This window comes from Mustela nivalis (assembly GCF_964662115.1).
Source record: "Mustela nivalis genome assembly, chromosome: 3".
Taxonomy (NCBI): domain Eukaryota; kingdom Metazoa; phylum Chordata; class Mammalia; order Carnivora; family Mustelidae; genus Mustela; species Mustela nivalis.
This window is the reverse complement of record NC_139022.1, coordinates 138126342-138152406: the sequence shown is the minus strand read 5'-3', so window position 1 is coordinate 138152406 and position 26065 is coordinate 138126342. Positions and strand designations below refer to the sequence as shown.

At 50.4% G+C, this 26065-nt stretch overlaps 1 protein-coding gene across 2 annotated transcripts; it reads right to left on the bottom strand.

Annotated features, from left to right (window-relative positions):
- Nucleotides 1–209: 209 nt before the first annotated feature.
- SPARC (secreted protein acidic and cysteine rich) lies at nucleotides 210–23977 on the bottom strand. Of its 2 annotated transcripts, none has more exons than XM_082726182.1 (10): nucleotides 23803–23977; nucleotides 13791–13860; nucleotides 12448–12513; nucleotides 11812–11899; nucleotides 9678–9799; nucleotides 7115–7235; nucleotides 5114–5247; nucleotides 4296–4444; nucleotides 1880–2028; nucleotides 210–1417 (listed from the first exon to the last, which is right to left on the bottom strand). In XM_082726182.1, exons 2-10 carry the CDS (start codon nucleotides 13845–13847, stop codon nucleotides 1389–1391), a joined length of 915 nt encoding a protein of 304 aa, XP_082582308.1. In that variant the 5' UTR covers nucleotides 13848–13860; nucleotides 23803–23977; the 3' UTR covers nucleotides 210–1388. The 2 variants fall into 2 exon arrangements, with proteins under 2 accessions (XP_082582308.1, XP_082582309.1); XM_082726183.1 differs by having other exon boundaries at nucleotides 12448–12510; nucleotides 23803–23976.
- Nucleotides 23978–26065: the final 2088 nt, after the last annotated feature.

The following is a 26065-nucleotide window of genomic DNA, read 5'->3' as shown; positions in this document are numbered from 1 at the left end:
TAAATTTGTGCTTATAGGAACCATACATTCCCTGTGTACAAATACACCCCCTGTGTATAAAGAAGCCTATGTGTGCACCAAAGCATAGTAGTGTTTGCAAAAGTTTGCCGTTGTGCAGTTGTGTGTAGACGCCTCTGTCCCTGTATCTGTAGGTCAGGGTAAGGAGGTGTCTAGGATCGAGACGCATGCAAAATCACTCAGGAAGGCAGTTTCTAAGTCGTTACTTTTTATTTTGAAAGATTTGTCAAACTCCCCACGTCGTGGTGAGAGTTTGCACGATTAATAAGAAGCAGCTTTTTCATGAAATGCTTGGAGGTGAACGAGTTCTCAGCCTGTGAGATCTGACCATCCCATTGACTTTGAAGTTTCTCTTGATTAATAGAAGGGAAAAAGGTGGAGAGAGGGAGAAAAGGAGGAACGTGCTAGAAACCGAGGGAAAGACCTCTCATGACAGCTATCCAAATGTGAAAGCAAAACAAAACAAAACAAAACAAAAGCAATTCACCAACTCCACTTTTTCTACTTTGCAATTCTCTACACCTTGCTCTTGACCTTGGCCTTCGTCTTCGGAACGGCCTCCCAGTCCTGCATTTCCCAAAGATAGCTAGGAGGGGAGAAGCCCTGCAGGGTGTGGTGATCCACTCCCCAGGGACCTGGCGGATTCCAGAGAGCTGATGGTCCACCCCGGCTCCCAGAAGTTTGGACTAACAGTCTAACGTGAAAATAAAGGGCACCGAAAGATGAAGGGGTAGAGAATGGTGAGGAACCGGGCTTATGTGAGAGTTAATGTGTTTTCCTAACACAGACTCAGGTCCTTTCTCTGGGTGACAGCCTTCCTACCTGCAGTTCTGGCTGGTGGGTTCTACAGGGCTTTCTCCCACTAGTCCCCCTAGTTCCAGAAACATCCTTGGCAGCCTCACGTGCCTGTTACTTCCCTTTGCCCACCTTCAGGCCACGTGGGGATGAGCCCCTGGCAGCCAATACCTTGAAATAAAATGAACACAAAAACTAACTTGGTGAGTACTAGTTTCAAACAGAGAAATGGAGAGAAAATCTGAAAATGCAGGATGTGTTGAAGGCAGACTTGAGCAAATCAAAGTTCCCACCCATACGCCACTAGGACACGGGGCAGCGCAGCAAATGTTAAGGAGAAGAATGGGACCGTTAGTGGGTGAGCAAGAGGCATCGATGGCCGTGTTATGATTAAGAATGTCATGACTTGGGTTACAATTTCCGTTTTTAGCACCGTTAATGTATTCGTTTAAATCTATATTAGCACCTTGTCCCCAGGCAGAACAACAAACCATCCAAACATTTTAAACTTTAGGGGAAACAGGAAGGGGAAGATCAAAGAGGGAGGATCCGGTACTGCAGAAGGAGGTGTGGATTTAGATCACCAGATCCTTGTCAATATCCTCTGCAAAGCAAGAGAAGAAAACAGAATTAGAAATGAGCCTGTATGGGGGAAGACCCGCCTGCCCAGGAATTGGTGGCTCCCACCCAACCCCGGGCAAGGGTCAGAGGCCTACCCCAAGGTCACCCAGGAAGCTGGGGACTGAGGACCTTGGTCTCCCTGCCCCTTGGCCTGTCCTGTCATTTACACATGCTGCCAAGTTACCTCCTGTCCCTCTCTGGGTGCCTGCCATCTCCCAAAATAGCACTAGGCACAGACCGAGTGCTACGCTTGAGGAAGGGAAAGAGAAAGCAGATGGACAAGTAGCCACCTGAGAGAACAAGGCCCACCCAGACAGGGAGAGCAGAGAAAGGAGTTAGCTAGGCACAAAGGAAAGAGCTGGGACGAGAGGATGGACACACAGATGACAGAGAGAGCAGAGAGGAGGTGGGGAGAGGACGGTGGCCCCTTTGCTCAGACACTCACTCTCCTTGATGCCGAAGCAGCCGGCCCACTCATCCAGGGCGATGTACTTGTCATGGTCCAGGTCACAGGTCTCAAAGAAGCGGGTGGTGCAGTGCTCCATGGGGATGAGGGGCGCACGCAGCGGGGCCAGCTCGGTGTGGGACAGGTACCTGCGGGCAAGAGGGGGACGGCCTGAGGACACTCCACGAGAGACAGAGGAGAGCGAGCCTGCCCCACAGGGCAGAAGGAAGGGGCGTGCCAACAGAACTGGAAGCCAGGATCCCAGTCTACCCCTCGGTGTACCGTTGACCTCTGTGGGATCTAGTGGCACTTTGTGGCACTGCCCCACTCTGAGCCTCGGTTTCCCCTCCAGCAAAGCAGGGAGAGTTGACCGTAATGTCTAAGAGCCCTTCCAGTTCTGAGATTCCATCGATTCATAAGACAGGTCTCTTGGAGCATTTAACTGTTTCTTAATTGGCTGAGAATCAGGGCATAGAAACTTAAAATGAAAATATTCTGCTATCGGAAGATCGACATCTGCTACGAAACAATGCATGTTTCTCGTGGACACAGATTTATGTAGCTGCAAATGCACAGAAAAGAGTCTAAGGGCACCTGGACACTCAGTCGGTTAAGCGTCTGACTCTTGATTTCAGCTCAGGTCATGATCTCAGGGTTGTGAGATTGAGTCCCACGTCAGGCTCCACGTGTGCATAGAACTTGCTTAAGATTCTCTCTTTCTCCCTCTGCCCCACCCCACTCTCTCTCTTTTAAAAAAAAAACAAAAAACAAAACTGTAAAAAGAGACACATCAAAATGATAAGAGTACTTGCTCCCTTCTGGGGAGAAGTGGGAAAGGACTGGAACTGGCGGGAGGGCCAGAAGAACTGAAACCTTCATAGAGCTTTAATTTCTTTAATAACATAATGTGGGAGAGGGAGGTCATCTCATTTCTCTCCCACTGTCCTCTCCTGTTCCTCCAGCCAGCCTTGACTCCAGGGCACATGTATAAATTTTTTTCCTATTGCCCAGAGCCCTCAACTAGTTGTCCTCAAAACACTCTTTCCCATGGGATCACACTGAGACCAGTTTTCTCTCTAACCCCCAGACCCTCTTGCCCTGCCCCCCAACTCATGGGAGGAACCACACAATGTTTGAACTAGAAGGAGCATTCCTTCCCCTAACATAGTATATCAGTGGGAAAGCTGAGGTCCCAAGGGGGTCAGGGACTCAGGCAGCTCTGGGACAAGAAGAGGGGGCGGATAGATCCCCTGGCCCAGGCTGGAGCACTTTCCCAGATGTGTAGTCCCTGTAGCCCCAGCTGGAAACCTCCCTCCTGATCCTTTCATCCTGGTGGGATCCAGCTGCTCAGCCTGAGGTCCAGATGTCCCACTGACTTTTCCTCCCCGCTCCACCGCAAGTGACTCAGTTGGATCCCAGCCATGAAAAGAGCCTGGGAGAGAAGCAGCAGGGAGTTTCCCAGAGCTCAGGAGACCCCAGCCCAGGGGGACTGCCGCCAGGGAGAGCGGGCTCCAGGCACACAGCCTGGACCAAGAATAAGGGGTGAGCCCCCAGAGAGGAGCATCCCTGAAGAGAGTGAGCTCCCCCAGGCACATACACAGGATGGCCCTCCTTCCTACGCTCCTCCAAAAACACAAGCAAGAGGAGACCAGAAAGTTACGTGAGGGTCGTGACCACCACCACTCGGCCTCCCGCGCAGCAAGCCACCACCTGCGCCTTCTGGGAGCCTTTTCACATTTTCCTTCGATTGTGAGAGCAGATCATCACCACAGTGTGAGTGTCCCAGGGGCAGGGACCAGGTCAATCCTAATTAAACACCCCACCCGCCTAGAATAGCACTGAGCACATAGTAGACGCTCAGGCAGCGTTCATTGGCTGACAGCTGCCCGCCTGTCCACGGCACTTCAGAAATCATTCAGACGAGAGGCAAGAACAATTAAACCAAGGGCTTGCAATGAGGATGGAATGGGCTCTGTGGATTTATTATGAGCCCCCAGGGCCCATTCACCCTGTTGGGCCTGGGTCTCTGGTCTTGCTGAAGGACTGTGACCATGCAGGCTGTCCCCCGCTCCACCCCGCTGCCCCATGGAGTCTCTGTGCTCCTTCCTAGCTCGCTCTCTCACAACTCATGAACACCCAAGGCCAGCAAGCCCAGGGGTCAGGGGGGATTTCCAGTTCCCACCAACTTCTGCTTCTTCTGGCATGAAAACGTAGTGTGGCTTTCTTCCCCTCGGGTGTGCATCTTTTCTCCTATGCCCCATCCTCCTGCCTCGGCCCCCACGCAGACTGTGGGCTCCAGGGCTGGGAGCAGCAGAGCTTTTCCGGACCCAGTGCGCCGACCAGCCCTGACCAGTGACGCCGTCTCCTCCCGCGCCACGCCAGCGCGGCCCCCTGTGATCCTGAGGGCAGGTCTTACCCATCGACGGGGTGCTGGTCCAGCTGGCCAAACTGCCAGTGCACGGGGAAGATGTACATGTTGTAGTTCTTCTCGAAGTCCCGGGCCAGCAGCTCCACGGGGTGGTCTCCAGCCTCCAGGCGCTTCTCGTTCTCATGGATCTTCTTCACCTGTGGGAGCAGATGCAGTGTGACAAAGGGTCCAAGGGACATGGGCCAGGCCCAGTCAGGGTCCCTCTACCTTGGACAGTCAGCCAGAGCTGGAACAGAGCAGCCACGGCCAAGGTTCAAAGTGAGGGAAGGAAGTGGCAGACACGGGTAGCAGCATCTCATCTGCATAAGTAGAGGCATGGGGAGATCTCGAAGGGCTCTGTCTCCACAGAGCTGTCCCATCAAACTCAGTGGGAGAGTGTGTTAAAATGCAGCTTCCTGGGCCTGGTTTTGCAGGGACACTCATTCTGCAGGCGGGAGGTGGGGTTCAGGAATCTGCATTCTATCTGTACTCAAGTGCTTGACAGATCCAGTCAAGTTTAAGGCCCACAGACTCAGAAGGGAAAAGAAATAGGGTAGTTTGTGTCCCTTTTGTTTGATGCTAGGGACTGGACAAAGCGAGCAGGTCTCTTCATTACAGGACTTCTCAGAGTCTTTGAGAAGTGAATGCGTACTCTCAGCCTCCAAAGACAATGAGAAGTCTGTGTCCAGCACCCAGGATAAAGGCACTCATCAGAGCAGGGGCGTAGGCTTACACCTGGGGGCCTAGTTCTAGGAACAGGACTGTGGGCCTCAGCCAGCCCGGGGCCAGGCAGGGACGCTGGCACAGGCTGGAAAGAGAGCACTTACCCGCAGCTTCTGCTTCTCGGTCAGAAGGTTGTTGTCCTCATCTCTTTCATACAGAGTGACCAGGACGTTCTTGAGCCAGTCCCGCATGCGCAGGGGGAATTCAGTCAGCTCAGAGTCCAGGCAGGGGGGGATGTCTGGGGTCCAAAACACAAGAGTTGTCAGCACAGACCCGGACACTCCGAGCCTAAGGGCCTACATGCCGGCCAGGCCCCGCTTCCCACCGCGGGGGCCTCCTCCCACAGCTGCTTCAGTCAGTGGCCTTGGCACAGTAAGTGGCTCGGCCCTTCTGGGCCAGTTTCTTCACACCACAATGAGCATAGGAGATTCTGTGGAGGGAAGAATGCCCTGCAAAGGGAGACACAAGGCTCTCCCCTTGGTCTGATCTGACCTGCTGCGGGAAATGGGTCACCCCAGTGACTCCTGCATCTCTCTATGTGATGAGGCCTGAAAGCAGACGCCCATCCCATGCTGGTCTGCCAGCCATTGGAAGGGGTTCAAAACTGTGAGGCTCAGGAGTAACATTTATCCATAGGCCTAGCTTGGCGGGGGTGGGGAGGTCAGGACTGCTCAGCCACCAGAACGTTCTTCATGATGGTTCCTTCCTAGTCTTTGGAACTTAGAATCCCAGAATGTCGGACCAAGTCCACCCTCTTGCTGGACTTATCAAAGGTCAGCTTGGGGAGAAGGGGCTTGCTCAAGGCCACATTATCAGAGCTCATCCACCATCCAGGGCATGTGTCTGTCCCGGAGCATAGAGGCCTGTCCCTCCCTCATCCTAAGTCTAGGAAAAGTTCCCTCTGTGGTTAGGACCACTTCCTTCTCCACCACCAGCCGGGGAGTGGAAGGGAGCATCTGTGGGGGACACACTAGGAGTGGGAGCAAGTGAGCAATGTGCCCGGAGGACAGCAAGGGCCGCCACTTGGTAAAAGGCCCCTTGGCATACTCAGTCTCACTGCGTAAAGGTTCCTATCGACGTTCCTTCCCCAGCCTCCTCCCGGGGCCTTCTTTCACACCCCGGGCCCCATAACCGGGAGAGTGGGGCGGACCACAGGAGAACCTGGTTTTCTCCTCCACTGTTCTGCACTCTGCACACCTGAGGCAGGTGAGTGGCTTTCCCCGGTGCCATCTGGTGCCAGAGCGTACCAGACACACAACATGGGTGTTATCTTGGAGGGGAACCGGATGTGGCCTCGGGTGTTTCAAATGATAAGGAGACTGCCAACGCTGAAGGAGGTACCTGGGCCCATGGAATCTGTACCTGGCATCACCAACAAAAAGCTAGACAATACCAGAGCGTCCCTTCCCCCCAACACCTGACTCCCCGGGTTTCTAGAAGAAGGTGGTTAATCATGTGCCTGAAGTGAACAGATAGAAGTGTGATGGAGTAAAAAGGCCAAGAATACGGCAACACTGAGTACCAGGGCCTAAAGAGAACTGACAGGCACACCTCCTATTTTAAGGCATTCAAATTCAAATATTTTAGATAACTTTGTAGGCCCAGGGGTGCCTGGCTGGCTCAGTCAGAAGATCATGAGACTCTTGATCTCAGGGTCATGAGTTCAAGCCCCACATTGGGTGTAGATTACTTAATAAATAAATAAATAAAAATCAAAAACAAAAACCACTTTATAGGTCGAGACAGAACATCATTTTTGCTTTACAATGTTGAAGCAGTAAAGGTTTGGGTTAGCCCTGTAGGAGACATCCTGATCATTAAAGAAACAGAATGAGTTGTCTTCGTTGCTAAAGAAAAATCCTATAGATTTTTCCACAACTTCCACAACTGTTCAGTCCTTTCTGGGAGGTGTCCTGAATACAGATCTGAGAGGAAGCTACTCCTAGACAATCCTCTCATTTTATAAATGGCAATCCTGTTAGAGGCTCAGAGAGGGGAAGAGACTTGCCCAGTATCACACAGCATGAGGGCGGCAGAGCCAGCGACCAGGGAGCCCAGGGCTCTCTGTGGGCTGGGAGGCTGGAAGTGCCCAAGGATAGACTCACATTTGCAAGGCCCAATGTAGTCCAGGTGGAGTTTGTGGCCCTTCTTGGTGCCCTCCAGGGTGCACTTGGTGGCAAAGAAGTGGCAGGAAGAATCGAAGGTCTTGTTGTCATTGCTGCATACCTGTTGGCAAAGCATAGAGCACCTCGCCTTCATTCCCAAAGTCCATTGTGGGTACCACCATCTTTGCCCATTTCAGAGACAGGGACACAAAGGGCCAGCAAGGAATGTGATTAGCCCAAGATCACACAGGGAGTTAGTGGTGAGGCTGCACCAAGGTCCTGCTCTCTGGGCTTCCAGACCAATGTGCAGCCCATGCTAAGAGCCACTGCTGGTCTCTGAGCAGAGATATGGCCGAATCAGGCTGAGCTAAGGGAAAACAACCCTGGCATCTCTGCAAAAGATGAATTAAAAAGATGGGGATGGCAGGGGTACCTGGGTGGCTCAGTGAGTTAAAGCCTCTGCCTTCAGCTCAGGTCGTGGTCCCAGGGTCCTGGGACTGAGCCCCGCATCGGGCTCTCTGCTCAGCAGGGAGCCTGCTCCCCGCTCTGCCTGCCTCTCGGCCTACTTTTGATCTCTGTCAAGTAAATAAATAAAATCTTTGGGGTGCCTGGGTGGCTCCGTGGGTTAAAGCTTCTGCCTTCAGCTCGGGGCGTGGTGCCGGGGTCGTGGGATCGAGACGCGCATTGGGCTCTCTGCTCAGCAGGGAGTCTGCTTCCCTCTCTCTGCCTCTGCCTGCCTCTCTGCCTATTTGTGATCTCTTTCTCTCTGTCAAATAAATAAATAAAAATCTTTAAAAATAAAGATGGGATGGCAAAGAGGCAGAGTCTACAGGAAAAAGTTAACACAGCAAGCCTGGAGCTGGTATGCTTAGAAAGACCTGCTTGCGATCTTGGCTAGTAAACAAGTCCCTGCACAGCTGTAAAACTTTCCACAGATGATAAGGATGCCTCACTGTGCCTAGACCCCTTGTACAAACAACACGGTTCACGCTGAACGTCTGCTTTCCTTCTGGGAATCAGGAATTTGAGGACGTGCTAGGCAGCACTCAATGAAAACTTTGAGTGCTGAGTCAAATAATGGGCTTCCTTGAGCAGAAACATCGCTCACATGTGGCTGCATCTTTGTAGCTGGGGAGAGAAAGCCTTTTGTGAGACCGCCTCATGCGGCGGAGAAAGGAAGCAAGCCTGCACGCGGATTCCTCCGGACTCTCCCTATGTCTTTTTTTTTTTTTTTTGTCTTTTTTTTTTCCTTTTTTTTCAGACTCTCCCTATGTCTTGTTCCATTATTCCTTAGCTGTGTATCTTTAACATGTCACTGTACTAAGTCTTCGCTGTGAATATAGCCCAGCACTGAGTCGTGCGAGTTCTCCTAAAGGACGTCTGTCCAGGGAGGTGACCAAGCAGAGGTACTGAGGGCTGAACAAGGACAGTGGCAGTACGTATCTGTGTTAGGAGGCAGGGAGCCTTGTATCATACCTCCTGCACACACTTACTTGGTATTGCTTATCTATCACTGCAGAGGGAGAGTGGATGGGCACTGGTGACCAGCGGGATGCGGGTAACAGGGGTAAGGAGGACAGAAGAGTGGACAATGATGCTAAAATTTGGAGCCCAGAGGAGAAGTTATATCGGAGAGAGACTGAAGATGAAAAGCCCAGACAGGAAGTTGTGGGAGCAATGCTGATACCAGATTTGCTGTCCTGAGCTGGGTCATCACGAGCACTTTGGTTGTCAGGAGTGGGCACTCAATAAGTAATTGTACAGATGGACAGATAGATGTGATGGATGGATGGATGGATGGAGGAGCCTTACTGGAGGCAGAATGCATGGGTTTTGAAAGATTTTTTTTTTAAATAGCATAAATAGGCACCCAGGGGATGCCTGGGTGGCTCCGTCCATAAAGCATCTGCCTGCAGCTCAGGTCATGATCCCAGGGTTCTGGGATCGAGTCCTGCATCAGGCTCCCTGTTCAGTGCATAGTCTGCTTCTCCCTCTGTCCCTCCCCACTGCTCGTGCTCTCTCTGTCTCTCTCTCAAATAAATAAAATCTTTAAAAAAAATAGAGCATATATTGGGTACTAAGTACTACCTAACAAATCCCCACAAAAGTCCTAGGAAATAAAGACCATTTCTACCCCTGCTTTAGAGATGAGAAAGCGGAGACTTGGAAAAGCTCTGCACTTGGCTAAGATCTCACAGCTAACAAGGGCGGAGATGGAATTTGAAGTCAACCTTCCATCAGACCCCAGCACCCACGTTTTTGGATCCGATGCTTTGCTAAGCTGCTCCCAAGCTGAGAAAGCCTCTATCTTAGTGCCTGATGTTCTTGATATGTTCCTTTCCTGGATCTGGTGCACAGCGGGAACCTGCTGGTGCTGAATAAATTATTGCTGGTTGCTGGAGGGACCCACTGACAGGCAGAGCCTTACCTCTACTTTCCTACTATGACTATCTAGTGAGGGGATTTTGAGACTGGAGCTGCCCCATAGAACCACTGAGTCACCAGAGTTCTGGGCAGCCACTCATGTTTTCAAAGGCCCAAGCCCCCAGCCCCCTGGCCTTACCTTCTCGAAATCGCCAATGGGGGCAGGGCAGCTGGTAGGGTCCTGGCACACGCACATGGGAGTGTTGTTCTCATCCAGCTCGCACACTTTGCCGTGCTTGCAGTGGTGGTTCTGGCAAGGGTCTGGTAGAGCACAAGGGCATGTAGTTAGCACTACCGGGTCCACCCCAGCCCACCCAGATGGATCCTGGGGCAGAACTCCTTCTTGGCTCTGGGCAGCCCTCAGTCCTCCTTCCTATTCTGCTGAGCCCAGCAGCTGGCGCTTAAGGGAGAAAATGACTCAGTCTGGAGATTAGAGATTCAGTGTGAGGTCAGGGTTAGGGTCAGGCCTATTTTTGGGGAGCCACAGGCTTAATCTGGGATCCAGGAGCACTGGATACCATGTAACTCCCTTGAGGACCGAAGCAACCATTGCGTTCTCAGCTCTCTATTCCTCAATGATAGTGAGGCATTTTTGGGTCATAAAATAAACTTTCAAAAATAAATAAATAAAATAAAATAAACCTTCTTGAATGACTCGGAAAATCGGCTGTTGTCAGGGAGCCAGGGAGCTGAGAAGCCAAGTAAAACAGACTTGAGTGGTCACAAAGGAAAAGGGAGAAGCGCCCTGAGGCCCACACGGAACAATAGAGCCCCAGCTGTGTCTGGTAAACACCGGATGAGGGTGCGCCTGGAGGAGGGAAGGAACAGACTCAGTATATGCCTCCCCCCCTCCAGCAAAAACTCTGTGCCCTCGGGCTGACGGCTCCATCTGGCCGTTTCCTCCTTATGTGTGATGTGGGGTACTTGAGTCATTCTTTATTGGATGGCTGCCCTGCCAGGCACTGGGCCAAGGGCTCTTGTGCCTCATCTCATAACCCCCAACAGCCGTGGGGTGAGGGTCTACCGTCTTCATCTTCATCCGTCCTGTGTTAGAGACGAGGAAGCTGGGCTCAGAGCAGCTAAGCAGGCTGTCAGAGGGCACTCTCCGCAGGAGTCAACAAGTTTAGAGGCAAATCTAGGTGGCTTTGCTTCCCAATTCCACGCTGTTAACCCCCTCGGGTATGACATCTCTCCACTCTGCAGGATGGAGATGCCAGCACGGTGGGCGGGAGGTGGAAGCCCTATGACGTTTCTCTCTTTCTGGCACCAACTCCAAGCGTAGCATTATATGAGCTCTATCAGGTTCCCAGGCCTTACTTCTGAAAGACCCCTCCCCTAGAAGATAGATAGGATAACTAACCGCTTGTTTGCTTTTCTTTGAACCGCTGGCTTTTAGGCGTAAATTAGGTTATTAATTGCTTATTAATTGCTCTTTTGCCCTTCTGTAACTGCTTAGCTTATAGAAATAATAGAAGACGCCATGATGGCATTCCTACCTTCCCTCTTCTTGTTCCCCCTCCCTGCCTCTCTCTTCGCACGCGCGCGTCCCCAAAGCCAATCAGCAAACTCCACTAAGGCCTTTTTCAAAAGTTCTAACTGTCAACCAATCAGTTGCGCCCCACCCAAAACTTGTTTGTACCTGTCTATAAAAACCCGGCACCACCCCAGCCAGGGGTGCTCAGCTAGCAGGAGCTGCTGACCACCCGCAGGCGAGCGCTGACCACCCGCAGGCGCCTGCGTAACAATAAAGAACCTCTTGCTGATTGCATCCAGTGGCAGTGTTGGATTCTTGGGTAAGGGGATCCGCGCAGGTCTTTCACTTCCTCGTGGCTGTATGCAGATCAAATAAGCTAAAGAGTGTGAAAACTCCTGGGGTCCCTTCAGGTCTGCACCCACTTGGGGCATCGGCTGAGACAGAAGTCGTCAAGGAGCGCAGTGACCACGTGCGACCTGTGCCCTCAGTGGGAACGTGAAACCCAATTTTGGCATCAGGGCAAATAGCTGTGAAGGGAGAAGTTCATTTCCAGCCTGGGAACATCCCTTCCTGACACTCAGAGCGTAGACAGCCGGGCTATACACAGATCGTGCCCAAATTCCAAAGAAGATGCCCAGCCTTTAAGTCCACGCTGTTTCTCTCCAACAGCCCACCCGGCAGGGAGGAGCCCACCCTGAACTTCCTTGGGAAGGAACCTCATGGAGGCTATCTCCAGGCCCCAAGCTCAACTGGCAGAGGGCAAAGACTAGGTATGACAAGACACGAGAACAGGACCTACTTTCAGCCACCACCTCCTCTTCAGTCTCCTCAGCACCTTCATCAAATTCTCCTACTTCCACCTGCACAGGGTTGGCTCCCACAGGTCCCTGGGGGTGGAGGGAGAAGGATGAGTCCAATGCTGCTACCCTTGCGGGTAAACACTGGAAAGGACTTGCCCGGAGCTTCAGGTCCCACAAGAGGAGAGACAAGCTGGAAAGTCGTGCCGGGATCAGGGCACAGGGAGCACAAATGCCAGGGTCCAGAATTTAGATGGACTCTTACAGGCCCACTGAGATGCTGCAGAGGCCACCAGGGGTGTTGAGGTAGGAGTGGTACCAAGCCCACCACCCCCACCAGCCGCACCATTGCAGCTCTCCCTTTGTGTTTGTGTATGGGGAGACTATGGACAGTCACCTAAGAAAAATTGTCCCATAACTTAAAAATTAAAAATTCTAAAATCATAGTTCCCAACTCTAGGGGGCCATGTTTGGGAAGCATTCAGGAGCGTCAGGATTGGGGAACACATGGGATTCACATCTGTGCTGTGTGTGCCCATAGAAAGGGGCAAATGCTCTGTTCCAGGGTCAAGACCCCACAGCACTCATCCGGTTTCTCCACAGAATGAAGGTGGAGTCTGGGATCCCTAGCCACCTACCTCTGCCACCTCAGCCACGGTTTCCTCTACCACCTCTGTTTCATCAGGCAGGGCTTCCTGTTGCTGCTGGGAAGAGAAAATGTGTTTCAGAGAAGTCAAGGCCAAGGCTAGCTTTGGCTCTGAAGTGCCTCCAGCCAGTGGAGCTAGGAGAGCAGCTCACTGGAGAGCCCCACGGCTGTGCCTCAGGGGCTGCCATGGGTAGGGTGACGAGGACAGAAGAGAAGCCAAACACAGGGGCCCTATGGAACTCTGGAGCCCCCCCTTTCTATATTTTATATCTGGGGTGTCTATCAAAGATTTAGCTTGGAGAAACATTTCCATTGCTTTGAACTCCTATGAATCTGAAGACCACTAATGCAAACCAACCCCTTTCAGCATAGAGTGGGACCCACAGAGACCCACGGGCAGGAACATCATGCATTTTAACAGAAGTCATTACCTTCCCCACAAGTACAATACTATTATTGTGATTTTGTGACTCCTTCCTGCCATGTCAACTTGGAGTAAGAAGAAGCAAGATAATATACAGCTCTGAGGTGTCTGGCTGCCTGGGGCTTCTTCTAAAAGTAATGCTAACCCTGCCCAATCTTCCGACAGAATCCACCTGCCAACGTCTAGCATCACTCACACCTCCGAGTGGAGAGAGGATGGGGGAATCAGGGGTTGAGAGAAACTGTCTGCGCATGCTGCTTCCTCCCTCTCCCAGTAATGGCTTCCTGTTTAGCTTTGGACAACCATTACTGGCCCCCTGCATGCAAGTCTTGGAGGGACTGTCTGTCCATCAGGGAGCTCCACACTCCCCTGGCCAAGAAGCAGAGCCAGGACCCAAGCTCAACCAGACGGGTTTGCCTTAAAATGTTTTTTAAGTCTTCTTGACCCGTTTTCTCAAGACACAAAACTGCTGGAGCGGGTCCATTTGGATGGTGACATCTCCAAGACACTCTTTGTTCTTACCTCCCAGATCCTGAACCTACCCCCTTTTCCAGTCCTCCCCAACACCTTTGACTTTACAATTTACCCCTGTAACCTTCCCCTACCCCCCAACCCCCATTTGGCCAGATTGCAACGGGATAATCCTCACTGATCTGGAAACTAACCAGCCCGCTCTGTGGATGCTAAAAGTTCACCTTCTCCTTACATGGAAATCTCTCTTCCCTGGACTCTCCATCCAGTGGTGGCCATCTCAATTTTTCTCCCATGCTTACCAGTGTACGAAAAATTCTTTTTCAAAAAATAAGGGAAATTATGAGATAGGGAAGTCCCTGACCCCTCCAAGCAACCAGGGGCCAGTGCCACGGAGTTGGTGGTGGAAGACCAAGCAGATATGCTCTCCAGGTACTTACAGGGGCTGCCAAGGCCCTCCCGGCCAGGCAAAAGAGAAAGAAGATCCAAGCCCTCATGGTGCTGGGTACCCTGTGAAGGGACAGAGAATGAGATTTGAGTGAATGGGCGTCCTCTTGATGGAGAGCTCCTTCTGACGCTGGATTCCTGTGATACGTGAGGTCATTTTAGATGGTGCATGTTAAGTTATAGTGAAAGATGTAAGAGAAATTTGCTTCTACTCAATCCCCTTCCAATCCCGACTGTATGACGAGAAAGCCTCGGTTCGGGGCTAAGATGTCTTAAATACCTTCCAAGCACTTATCTACCTCCTTTGTAACAGAGAACAGGCCTCTGGCTCAGGGGCTCCACAGGAAACTATATTCAGCTGGAATTCCAACGAAGTTGTTTTGTCTTCTTTGTGTTTATTTTTATAGTTTCCTTCCATTTATGACAAGAGACAAAGATTTTTCCATTTATGGTTAGGATATGGAGCCTCTTTTGTCAGTACATTTATTGAGGTTTTTAAATAGTGGTTCAACAAAGGTGCTTGGCTAAGTCAAGCTTGGACGATACTGAGTCAGATCGTCTTCAAGGACCCTTAAATCCCTGATGTTCTAGGATTCTTTTTTATTTTTTTTTTCTTATCCTCCTAACCCTCCTCCTCTTCCTTTTCCTCCTCCTTCCTACTCCCTCTGAAGGAAGGAGGAGGATGGGCAGAGTTAATAGGCAGAAGCCTCCTGCTAATTTGAGACAATGAGATCTACCTTCTAAAACAAAGAACAATAGTCTTGGAGTGTGACCAGTGGAAACTTGAGGGTAGCCACATTTTTCTACCCCGAAGGGACAAGACCTCTCTGGATCCTCTAAGGAAATTATCCAAACACTTGGATGTGCTCGTATTTTCTCCTCTTTTCCCTTCAGAGCTAAAGGATGTTAGCTGAGATCTAGAATATTCTCCTGCCCTGATCACTGCTGAGACCTCACTCTCCAAATGCTGAGCTCTTTACTCCAAAAATCTCATGACTACAAAGGATTTGCGAGCAGAATCTTCTCTGATGGTTCCCTGCCAAAACGCCATCTCTCACAGAGGAACAATAGGGAGACATTTTATTTCATGTTCTCACTAGATGGCCTTCTACTTCCAAATGGCTTTAGAAAGCTCTCTCTTGTAGGGATCTAAATTTGCCTCCCTCAAACATCTGGTCTACTCTGTTCCTCCTCCCGGGGCTACACAAAACAAGAGTGCCCCCTTGGCCCTGAGCAGCTTTTAGTCAAGGTGAGCTGTAGCCATGTCTTCCCTCTTTTGCCCCCACAAATTTCTATATTGGGCTCATCATCCCTAGTTCTTTCCAAAACTTTCCAACTGACCAAGCACCTTGGAGGTACGCTGGCATCATGAAAAATTAAAATTAAAATTAAAATTAATAAATAAATAAAACCTTGGCTTGGAATTCAGTGCCAGGGATCCTTGATCTGCCTCAAAACTATCTGGGTGTATTGGTTAATGGCTTGTCCTCTCTAGACCTTGTCTCCACTTCCATTATTGTGAGGGTTAGACTAGGTAAGCTTTGAGGTTGTAGGGTGGGTTCTTGAAATACTCTTAAAATGTTGCAGGCACATGCTGGTCTTGGCCTGTGTCATCACCTGTGAAATAACCCTTCTTCACTTGGATTACAGTATTCAAACAGTAGAAACAGTCAAAGGAAGAGTAGACTTCATACTGGCCCTTTATGGTATTAAAATAGACACAAACCCTCATCTTTTATTTCATGGCATGTGTATGAAATAAAACTAACAGAAATCTAGAGGAATCAGCCTGGGGGCCTGGCATTGCTTCACTCTGGCTCTGACTCCCAGAGGAGTCCAGTCTTGCCTTTCCAGACAGTTGTTAGAATGTTCCTGCCCCATACAGTTGTATGCTTGTTCCTTCCCAGGCCTAGAGGTGGAAAAATCTCCCTGCTTCCTTTCCCATTTGGAAGATACAAGCAAGACAACCCCGGCCTATGATTTTATGAATGGAACAGAAGAGGAAAGCATCAATGGAGGACTTGTCTGAGACTGTTTGAAGTCAAAGGGGCAGAGTGAGACTGCTAGCTAGAAACACAGAAAGGTGTTGTCTGGGCTCCAGTGACAGAAGTCGTGTCAGGGACTTGACTAGTCCATGCTAGGACTGGAAATGCAATAACCTTCCTGGAAAACCAACATCACCGGAGTCTGCATCCTTCATCTGAACGGAGCAACCACGCTCCCCTTTCTGACCAAGGAAGGGTCAGTTGTTCAGCTTTTTTGTCTGTCCTGCCTCCCCCACTTCCTGCACTTCTTTCCCAGTGGCACACTCACACTTCCTGCTGCTGGTTTTACAGCCAGAACTGAAAAATAATTCTAAATCTTATAGTGCTTTTAGTGTTTAAAAGCCTCACATCCCATGGACACAGAAAAGGCATGGGAGAGGCCTTGGTCCCACTTTCCCGATGAGCCTGTGGTTGAAAGCAGGAAATCGTGCAACACTCAGGCCTCTTGTAAGTCAGACTGCCTTAACTAAGCCCCTTCTTGTGGAGCTGGGTAGAGCCTAATAGGGACTATGTTCCATCCGATGGGGGAGTGGAGGAGAAAGGCAGAAAGTGCCAGTGTTTAAAAAAAAAGAGAGAGAGAGAAAATCTTAGAGAAAGAGTTATTTTCCAAATCTGGGGTTCTGCCCAGTGCCCAGTGCTCCATTGCCAGTCCCAGAACCCTATCCTTCCAGATGATGGGAGGAGAGGGAAGGGCCACAGCTGGACGGTGCTTCCTGCACAGCCATCCTTCCTACGTGTATAGGAGCCCTCCCTGAGGCTCTCTGAAATGGGTCTGAAATGGGTCCTGCACAGTCATGGGGGGCGGCCATAACCCCAGGAGGCCAGAACACAGAATCAAACCCCAGTATTCAGAACACATCCTTTGCCAATCAAACCTAGATCTGGTACACTCAGTGAAAATTTCAACAGCTTTGTAGAAATGACTAGTATTAAATGAAAACTCCTTCCTTCGTATCTCTTTAGTTTATGAGGATGCCTCTGTCTATCCTTTCCGAAGTGTTTTGACGTCCAAGAATCCCAGTGGAGGCTCAAGTCGTGTCTTGCTGTCCCGCAGTGCAGGTGAGAAGACTGAGGCCTTGAGAGGGGAGGAAATCTTCCAAGAGTCCCAGGGACTGAGTGGCAGGGCTGAATGAGAACCCGAGCAGCCCTGTTCCACCACTGGCCAGCTCTTCATCTCACACAGTTTCTCTTGGCAGCTGCTCCCTCCCAGGTGCTCACCTGAATGGAGCCCAGTTGGGCTGTGAACTGGCCCGAGGTCCAGGGAAAGAAGCCTGGACCAGGGCAGGAACATGCGGTGTGTTTCCCTTGGCTTGGTGGTCATCAAACGCAGACACTGCTCACCCCCACCCCACCACTGCCTCCTCCCCCTGTTCCGTACATCAAGTCCCTTCCTTTTGCCTTTATTTGCTCTGGAGATGGCTGAAAACCCGTCCTTGGCTGCCAGCAGGACCCGAAGCCGAGGTCACTTCTCTTTCTTTAGAAAGACTCTGGGGATGGAAAAGTACAGCCAGCCCCCCAGTTCATCTCCCTCAAAATATAAAGGGCCTCCTTCGGGCTCTCCCTGGACACTGAAAAGTCCCTGAATGTCACAACTGGGGGAAATCTCAGAATCATGGAATTTTAGATTACAGGTCTTGGAATCACGGGCTCTGAAGAACAAGAAGCACAGAATCTGAGTTATAATCATCAAATCCGATTTGAGTAGAAAGAGGTTTACAGAGCAGTGCGGTCTAACAGAAGCCTTCGGAGATGATGAATTTGTTGTGTCAGCATCGTCCATTAGGAGAGCTACTGACCACATGTTGCCAAGCACTTGAAATATTGCTGGTGTAAACGAACTGAATTTTTAATCAGATTTCATTTTAATTCATTTAAATTTAAGTAGCCCCGGGGGCTAGTGGCGACCACATGAGAGTGATTATAAAGGTAACCAGTGTTTATGCAGAGTGGTTATGCAATGTAGCATAAAGGCAAGCACAGGGACTCTGGAGACAGAATGTTTAGACTCAAATCCTCGCTCTACCACTTAGCCACTGTGTGACCTTCAGAAAGGGACTCTCCCTCTCTGGGCCTCAATTCATTTCTTCATCTATAAAATGGAAATAACACACCTACCTTGAAAGGCTCATGGGTGATTTATATGAGAGAATACAAGAAGTGAGCAATGTTGTTTGGAAGAGCACCGTAAACCCACAGATCCCAGGATCTCCATCTGCCTCAAGAATCCAAGGCAAGAATCCAGGCTCTTTGTCTTCAGCCCAGGGAGAAAGGGTGTTGGGGTGGAACAAAGGAGACATTGCTCCTGTTGGTCAAGGGGACACCAGCCCAGCCTCCAGAGAACAGAGTGACGAGGCCTGGGCCCCAGGCTGGCCTCTTAGTTGAGCTGCTGACGCAAACCAAGCATCTCTCTCCCACTGTTTGGCTTGGAAACAAGGGCTCCAAAAACACACGTTCCTGGTAAACAAGCCCGAAGAGAGAAAAACAAGTCTGGAGGCTAATAAAGGAACCCCCTCTGTGAGCCAGGCCCGCCAGGGAGCTGAGACTTGGAAGGAGGTCCGAGCCAGGCCAGAGAGGCGCCGCCACAGCCGATGAGGCCACACTGGCTGGCTCCCGCCTGGGAGCAAGCACAGCCACCCAGAGGGGGTCTCGTGACAAGCACGTCGGGAGTCCCGGGATGCCGTCTTGGCGGTGCTGCTCCCAGCTCACTGTGCAAACTTAGAGAAGCCTCCTCTCCTCCTTGGACCACAGCTGGCCCTGCTCATCTGCACAGTGGGGAGGTTGTTTTAGATTGGCACTGTTCAAAATTATGTAAGACCCCTCTTTCAACGAGGTCTTCTGGGAAGTCCAATATTTGAAGTAGCTAAAAGCCTTTCGCATTTGTTGAAACATGAGTTCACTATAATCTGTTCAACGAATCAGCTTGAAATTTAAAAAAAAAAAAAACAGCAGGTCCGCAGGAGTTGAGATGGGGACGAAAGTCCTCCCCACTCAGACGCCCCTGTGATGCCCTCAAGCTTCTCTGGGTTCTCCTAGGAACACAGTCTGAAAACCCTGGGGCAAGATGGTCCCTGAGATTTCTTTCAGACCTGACTTTCTAAGTCAGCTCAGGCAGAAGCCTTTCAACAGAGTACCACCCCCCTCTCCCCAAACCTGTCCCTTGACTCTGCTTCCAATTTTAATATTTCTTACCGGAAGGGAAGAAGCTAGGGGAAAATTTTAGGGTGTTATGGGTGCTCAAGCCTAGGAGTGAAGTGGTTCTGGGGCGACTCCAAAGCGGCCCTGGAGTTTGGGACTAGAATCGCCTAACTGAGGTTCCATAAAGGCATCTAAGATGCCACGTTTCACTGTTTCCTGGTGGTTAGGAGAGGCCCAGGGTGGAGCTTCAGGGTCTCTTCCTTGGCTCCCTCTAGGGGCCACTGCTGCATCAGGGTGACCACAAATGGAGGGGATGAGAAAGAAATCAGAATCCAGGCTGTCACATACCAAAGATAACAAATACATGGTGGAAATGTCTCCACCTTCTCCTGCCCCATGCATGTGGCAGACATGACTAATCGATCACATGCTTTCTTCCCCCAAAGTGCAGAGTGGCATCTGAATCCTGAATACAGCTCTTCTGACAGCCACTACCAATGGACTGGTATTGTCAAGCCAGGAGAGCCCTCTATGCCATGATTCTGATTTTAGAGATAAAGGAATTGAGGCTCAGAGAGGGAAAATAACTCACTCAAGGGTCACACAGCAGGCTGATGTCGATGCTAAACTTCCAGATGTTCATAAACATCGAGATGTTCACCTTGTTTGGCTGTTTCTTTTCTCATCTGATCAGTCTGGGACTCTAATGCTATGACTATCATGAGATGACCCAGAGGGGGCTAGTGGGCTCAGCATCTTCTCAGATGAGAAGGTTAACATCAAGTTTCTGAAAGAACCCAGTTCTGGACAGAGTTGATTATTTTTATCCATATTTTTTTCTATAGACACTAAGCTCCATCCCTTGAGAGTGAGGGTAGAGCTAATTTCCTGCCTAAGACATCTCTTTCTCCTGGATAAGAGGAGGCTGCTTTTCTAAATAATTCTGCCAAGTCACTGCTTGCTGACCCTGGGTCTGCCCAGCCCAGGCATCCCGGAGTTCAGGGTGGGGGTCGGGATCTGGGCTCTATGCTGTAGAGAAAAGGTAATAGCTTCATTAATCCCCAGGTTCGCTGAGAGCTTAGCTCCAGCCCTCTCTTTCCTCCTTTAAAGACGGGGGAAGAGAGAAATAGTATTAGCCACATTTTGGGAGCCTCATGGCAAAGCCCTGAGGGCTGGGATAGGCCACACTGGCCCACAAAGAGAGACAGTATCACTGTCACTGATCATCCACAGGGCTTGTTGCCTGTGGATGCACAGGCGTGAAACCAGAGTGACCAGTTGAAAACCATCAAAGAAAGGAAGGAAGGAAAGAATTAGAAAGGAAGGAAGGAAAGGAGAGTGGAAAGTGAACATTTGGACATTTCTGAGCTTCTGAAAGTTAGGCTCAGACATCAGTTGGCTGTGTGACCTTCAGTGATTATCCTCCCTCTCTGATCCTCACTTTCTCTCCCTGTAAAGCACGGCCAGTGATTTGGTCCTGTATGTGTCCAACATGTCTGCCCCCTCATTGTAACCCGTAGTTATGTCTGGCTATGCACATCAGCGCGTGGCTACAAGTGGCAGTCGCATCTGCGCGCCTGGCAGTGTGTCTGTCACAGTGACCTATAGCCTTGAGGACATCTGCGTGAAGCTGTGTATGTGTGAGTGTCCACCGGGCTCAGCATCTGTCTGTTGGGGCCCATATAGGTCAGCGCCCGGGTTTGTACATGCATCAGGTTGTATACCTGGAACTTGTCTGTGAGTCAACGTATGCCTCAGGGGGAGGCGTGTGAGAGCGGGGCCTTCTGTCTTGGCCCACATACAGAAGCATTTATTTTTAGCTATGCCAGTGGGTGCCTGTTGGTAAAATCGATGTTTACAGTCTACATCCTTGTGGGTTTGTGTCCGTCCCTGTTGATCTCCGCACACTTGGCTACCTAGCTAAATAACATGAAGGCCAAATATTCTCCTGTTTACCTCACATCCTGAGCTCTTGACTTTTCTCCACCGTCCTTTCCTATTTATAGTTTATTCATAGCAAGGGAAGTTGCTCTTGTAAATAGCAAACCCCAGCCATGCTCTTGGTTGACAAGTCTCTACAGATGGACAAAGATTTTAGCAGGACTGTTACGCAACTCAAGATCCCTTAGCCCCTCCTCTCTTGTTTCCTTTCCAACTAGGGACTCAGGGGTTAAAAATGTAGGCCATCTATTTCTTCTCATGAAAGCAACCTCTGGGATTTAGGTTTGCAGGACTTTGAACCTGGAAGGACCCCTGGAGACCACCTAGATTTCTCATTAAACAGATTAGGAAACTGGAGGCCCAGGGAGGGGAAGGGTCTTACCCAATGTCACTCACTGTGAGTTGTGACTCGCCTGTGCCATCCCCTTGGCCAATGTTCTTTTCACACTGGAGGGTACAATACTCTTGGGAAATACAAAGGTGCCCAAATCAAAATGGATTTAAACATTTATTTTGTTTAAGTGTGCCTGTTAGCACTTTTAATAAAGAGAAATTATAAGCAAACCCCAGAATGATAGAGTGCCAGACCAAAAAAGCTGGAAATGATTTCACCAAGTCTTTGCATGCTCTGAGTTTATCAGTTCTAAAAACCCGGCTGCATGGTGGGCTTGGGGGACCACAGTGTACCAACTGTTTCCTGCATAGCATCCCATTTCTTCTACATGATATCCCTTCAAGGTGACCGTTGTTGCTACTCTTTAACCAAGGGATAAATTGGGGCTCAGAACAGAGAATCAGTTAAGTCAAGGTCAAATGGCACCTCCCGAAGGAACCAACGGCAGTGCAACTCAGGTCTTCAAACGCTGGATCAAGGAGGCTATCACAGCCCCACAGCTGCCCTGGGATCCTGGAAGATCTGTAGGGCTGGACCTGGAGTTTGCTGTCCTGATATTTGGGGATTGAGTAAGGTGGGGGACATTCAGATGGAGCCTGAGGTTCTGAGTGTTTCAGTGTCCCCTCTCAGCCAGCAGGCAGAGACCCTGAAAAAAAGGTTACCGTGGCAACTCACATTCCTCCCAGAGTGAGTCATGGCAAAGAAGAGCCTTTCAGTGGGTGGGACTTGGAGAAAGTTTCAAAAGTTGATTCCTTCTCCAGGCACCCCATTCCCCCCTCCCCCCTCCCTCCTCCCTTTGCTTCGGGCTTTGTCGATGTGGCAGCAGAGCACTGTGAGTTAACCCTCTCTTCCCCAAACACGCCCTTTCAAAATTGTTGGTCCCCCTGCGAATATACATCTGCTTCCAGTCCCACATCCTCATGCCCTCCAGCCCTTTGGGAAGTAGTACATCCATTGGAGTATATCTTAACACTAAAGGCTGTGAATGCCTCTTGTTCTCACACACACACACACACACACACACACACACACACACATACTACTACTACTACTATACATAAAATGTAAGTGGCTCACAAATATCTTAAAGCCCATTCAAAGGCCAGTCCCTGGATTCTGGTTTAAGAGACTTCCCCTTGAAAGTCTCAGATGACATCAGGCTCCCCAAAGACCATCAAGTCCAACCTTCTAACTTTACAGATAGGGAAACTAAGTCCCAAGGACTTACCTAAGACAGCACATAAAATGTGTGTCTTAAGGCTCCCAACCTACTTCTTATTTGCTTCTCATTCTCCCATCGGCACTTGGAGAAGATAGAAATGTAACCCTAGAGAATTGCTAGTAAGAACATTCTCCCCGTGTTCTGTGTAGAATGCTGTCCTTTCTGGAGGAAAACGTGGGCCTCTCTGTTCTCTCTTGAGCAGACTGGGCTTCCTTGAAGACATGCCTCATCTCAGTGCCCCCTTTTCCCTTAGTGTTCCTTAGACCCCAGGAAGTCCACTCACCAACCAGCCAACAGAGCCAAGGAAGGCAGAAAGAGTGTGTCCAAAGAGGACTTAACATCCTAAAAGGCTAGACACTGTTTCCGTGTAGAGTGTGGACTTTCTAAACAAGGAGGTGTGAGAGAGTTGCCCAGGGACTTTCTCTGGCTTGCCTTCCCCCACCCCCCTTCTTGGAGCACATCCCCCACCACACCCAGCCTCCCATAGGACCCAGAAGCTTGGTTGGATATCAGATGTCTGGGTCTTCAGATCTATGTACACTAAGGGCTACTGCCAGTAAGTTCCTGTGCTTACACCCCCGGCAGCCCAGGGTGGGAACAATGCCTAACCCGGGAGTGACTATCTGACGGTGCTATTTCGGAGTGCCTGTGTTGGGGGGAGGGGGCCAATGGGGGAGAATTTCAGGGAAATGGGAACCTTCCCAGAGGGGCTGATTCAAGGTCGAGACACCCACCCCACTCTGTTTGCCTTCTAGGGTTCAATTTATCATTCGTGCAAAGTTCCTTTTGGAAAACAGAACCCCGGACGGAAAACCTAGTCTAGGAAGAGTCTTCTCCTGGAATGGGGAGCAGGACAGACCCTGGCTGCCAGTGGGCCCCGTGCAGCTGTGACCAGATCAGATTCCTAGGAAAGCAGGCTGCCACATTTGCAAAGGGAGCCCAGAGGCTAAGCCGGCAGCCTCTGAAACCAGAGAGGCAGGCACAGACAGAGACAGAAACAGAGAACACTCTCCCAAAGACACAGTGAGATTGTTTTCTGCAAACCTGAAAGGGAGACCGAGTTATACCACCTGAAAAGCAACAGGCAGTGAGTCCAAGGCTCCAGTCCTTAGTGGGAGCAGTGATGGTGCCCAGAGGAGACGGGTACTCATCCCTGACCCAGCACTTCCCAGCACAGCTCCTCTTTCTGTACACAAACTGCAGGAGGGAACTAGGGGGTCGGGGTGAGCACCCAGAGGAGGGAAAGGCCGGGCAGGGGTCGTGCGTACCTCAGTGGCAGGCAGGTGGCTGGCAGAGCGCACTCCGGGCGGTGTGAAGGTCTGCAGGAATGTGGAGGGTTTAGAGCCCGGCAACAGGAAACCACTCAGAGCTCTGGGCTGGGTCTCTCTCCCCTCCACCCCTCGGTCCCTCCTCCTCCTCTGTCTCCTCCTTCTCCCCTCCCCCTTCTCCCCACCTCCAAAGCCCACTAGGTCTTCCATTTCTCTCCTCCTCCCCTTGTGGTGGGCTGTCCTGACCAGACTCCCCAACCCTGCCTGCTTCATGGGTTCCCGGGCTGCTGCCTGTACACTCATGGAGCTCCAGGGCTGGAAGGGTCCACAGGAATCATCTGCAACCACCTCCTCCTTGTTCAGAAGGGAACTGAGGCTTGGAAGGGCCAGGGATTACCCAAAGGCCCCCAGGGACAGAACCAGGACACGGACAGAACCAGGCCCAAGTGTCCTGACTTCCTGACCAGTGATCTTTACAAGATTAGGAAATGCGCTGGAGGGCATTACCAGTTCTAGGGGACTGTATCTGTGACAAAGGCAAAGCCAAGACTCGCCTCTGTACAGACAAGATGGGGAGTACGATCTAAAAATAAGAACTCTGACTCTAGTTGCACCAGGAATAGACATATAAGAGATTTGCTTTCTAGCTGGGGAGTCTGTATCATCAGTATAGAATAGATAATAATCTTAGAAGTAACAACAGCCAAGGCTTACAGAGACTTCATAGTCTTCAGCAGCAACCGCTTGACTTAGATAAAGTTACTGTGCTCATTTTACTAATAAGGAAACAGAGGCTCAATGAGGCTAAGTCACTTGCCCAAGATCACCTGCTTTACAGGGGTCTGGGCAGGCTGAGTCCACCACCGTTGGACTGGTTCACTCTTGTGCTACATGAACTTCTCAGTGCAATAGGTCTTGGTTGAAACTTTATGAGGATATTGATGGATGTAAGTGCATTCATAGAACTCTGAGGGATACAAGAATTAATATCTGGTCCTTGTCCTGCAGGCGCTTTGGAGCTTGCCAAGAGGGCCTGCCTTACGGATACACCCACTCCTACGAGTGGTATAGACTGTGAGGTTTATCCCAGGGCTCAGAGTGGAGGGATGCTTAGACTGGGGCAGTGCAGAAGGCTTGCTGGAGTAGGTGGCTCGAGAAGCATGGATTTGGTTTGAACAACAAGGAAAGAGAGAAGATGGAGAACACACCCATAAACTTCTACATAATATGGCCCCTGCCTCTCTTGCCATCCTCTCCTGCTTGTTCAATCTACTCGAGGTCACTGGCCTCCATTCAGTTCTTCAACAACCCCAACATTGTTCCTACCCCTGCTTCTTTGCACTTACTTGTACCCCTGCCAGGGTCAGTCGTCTATTTGGATGTCCTGTGCCTGGACTCTCCTCACCCACCAGGTCTCTGTCATCTCCTAGAGGAGCTGCATCCCCCCCGACCACCAACTGCCGACCACCCAGTGGGAATCAGCCTCCTTGCCTCTCTCACAGGCAGAGTTCACCGACGTACACTGTCTTTCTTCCCTCCTAGCAATTGTCCTGCTCAGAAACTATTTGTCTCCCCCACCAGACAAATGATCCACGAGGGCAGGGGGTCATGTGTCACATTTGCTGCAATATTCAAAGTATCAAGAACAGCGGCCAGCACAGAGCTGGCATTCACTTAATGAGGGGGTTGCCTTCTAATGGCATTCCAGCCTGGAATAATACCCAACGTTAGTCTTCCAAAGAACATCAAACTTACAAAAATTGATCATAAAAGTTTGGGTGTCTGTGCATTTTTCTGCAGAGAGGGCTCATGGCTTTCTTCAGGTTCTCAAAGGCATGAATCAGGAATCCAAGAAAGGATCTCTGCTCTCCATGCTCCCCCAAAACCTCTCCCTGATCCGGGGGCCAAGAGCTGATGCTCTGTCTTGGCTATTCAATACAGGCTCCTGGCAGACTCCGATAAGTTTCGCCATCTGGACAGCTGCATATTTTTATACAATTGGTTGCTATAGCTCCCAGGCATCGCGGGGACTAAAATTAACTTCAGCGTTGTGTTTTTTCTTCATAAACTAAGATGTTTCTGATGAGAATGAGCCGATGGAACCATTCCCATGTGGCCTTTTTTTCCAGAACTGGAAAGTTGGCTGGAGCGAGGCTAACACCCTGGAACAGAGGTCCCATTCAGGAGTGACTCATGGGCCCCCGTGAGGATACCTTGAGCCGGGATCCCTCTGAGGAAAACTAGGTATATTTCCTATCTAGGG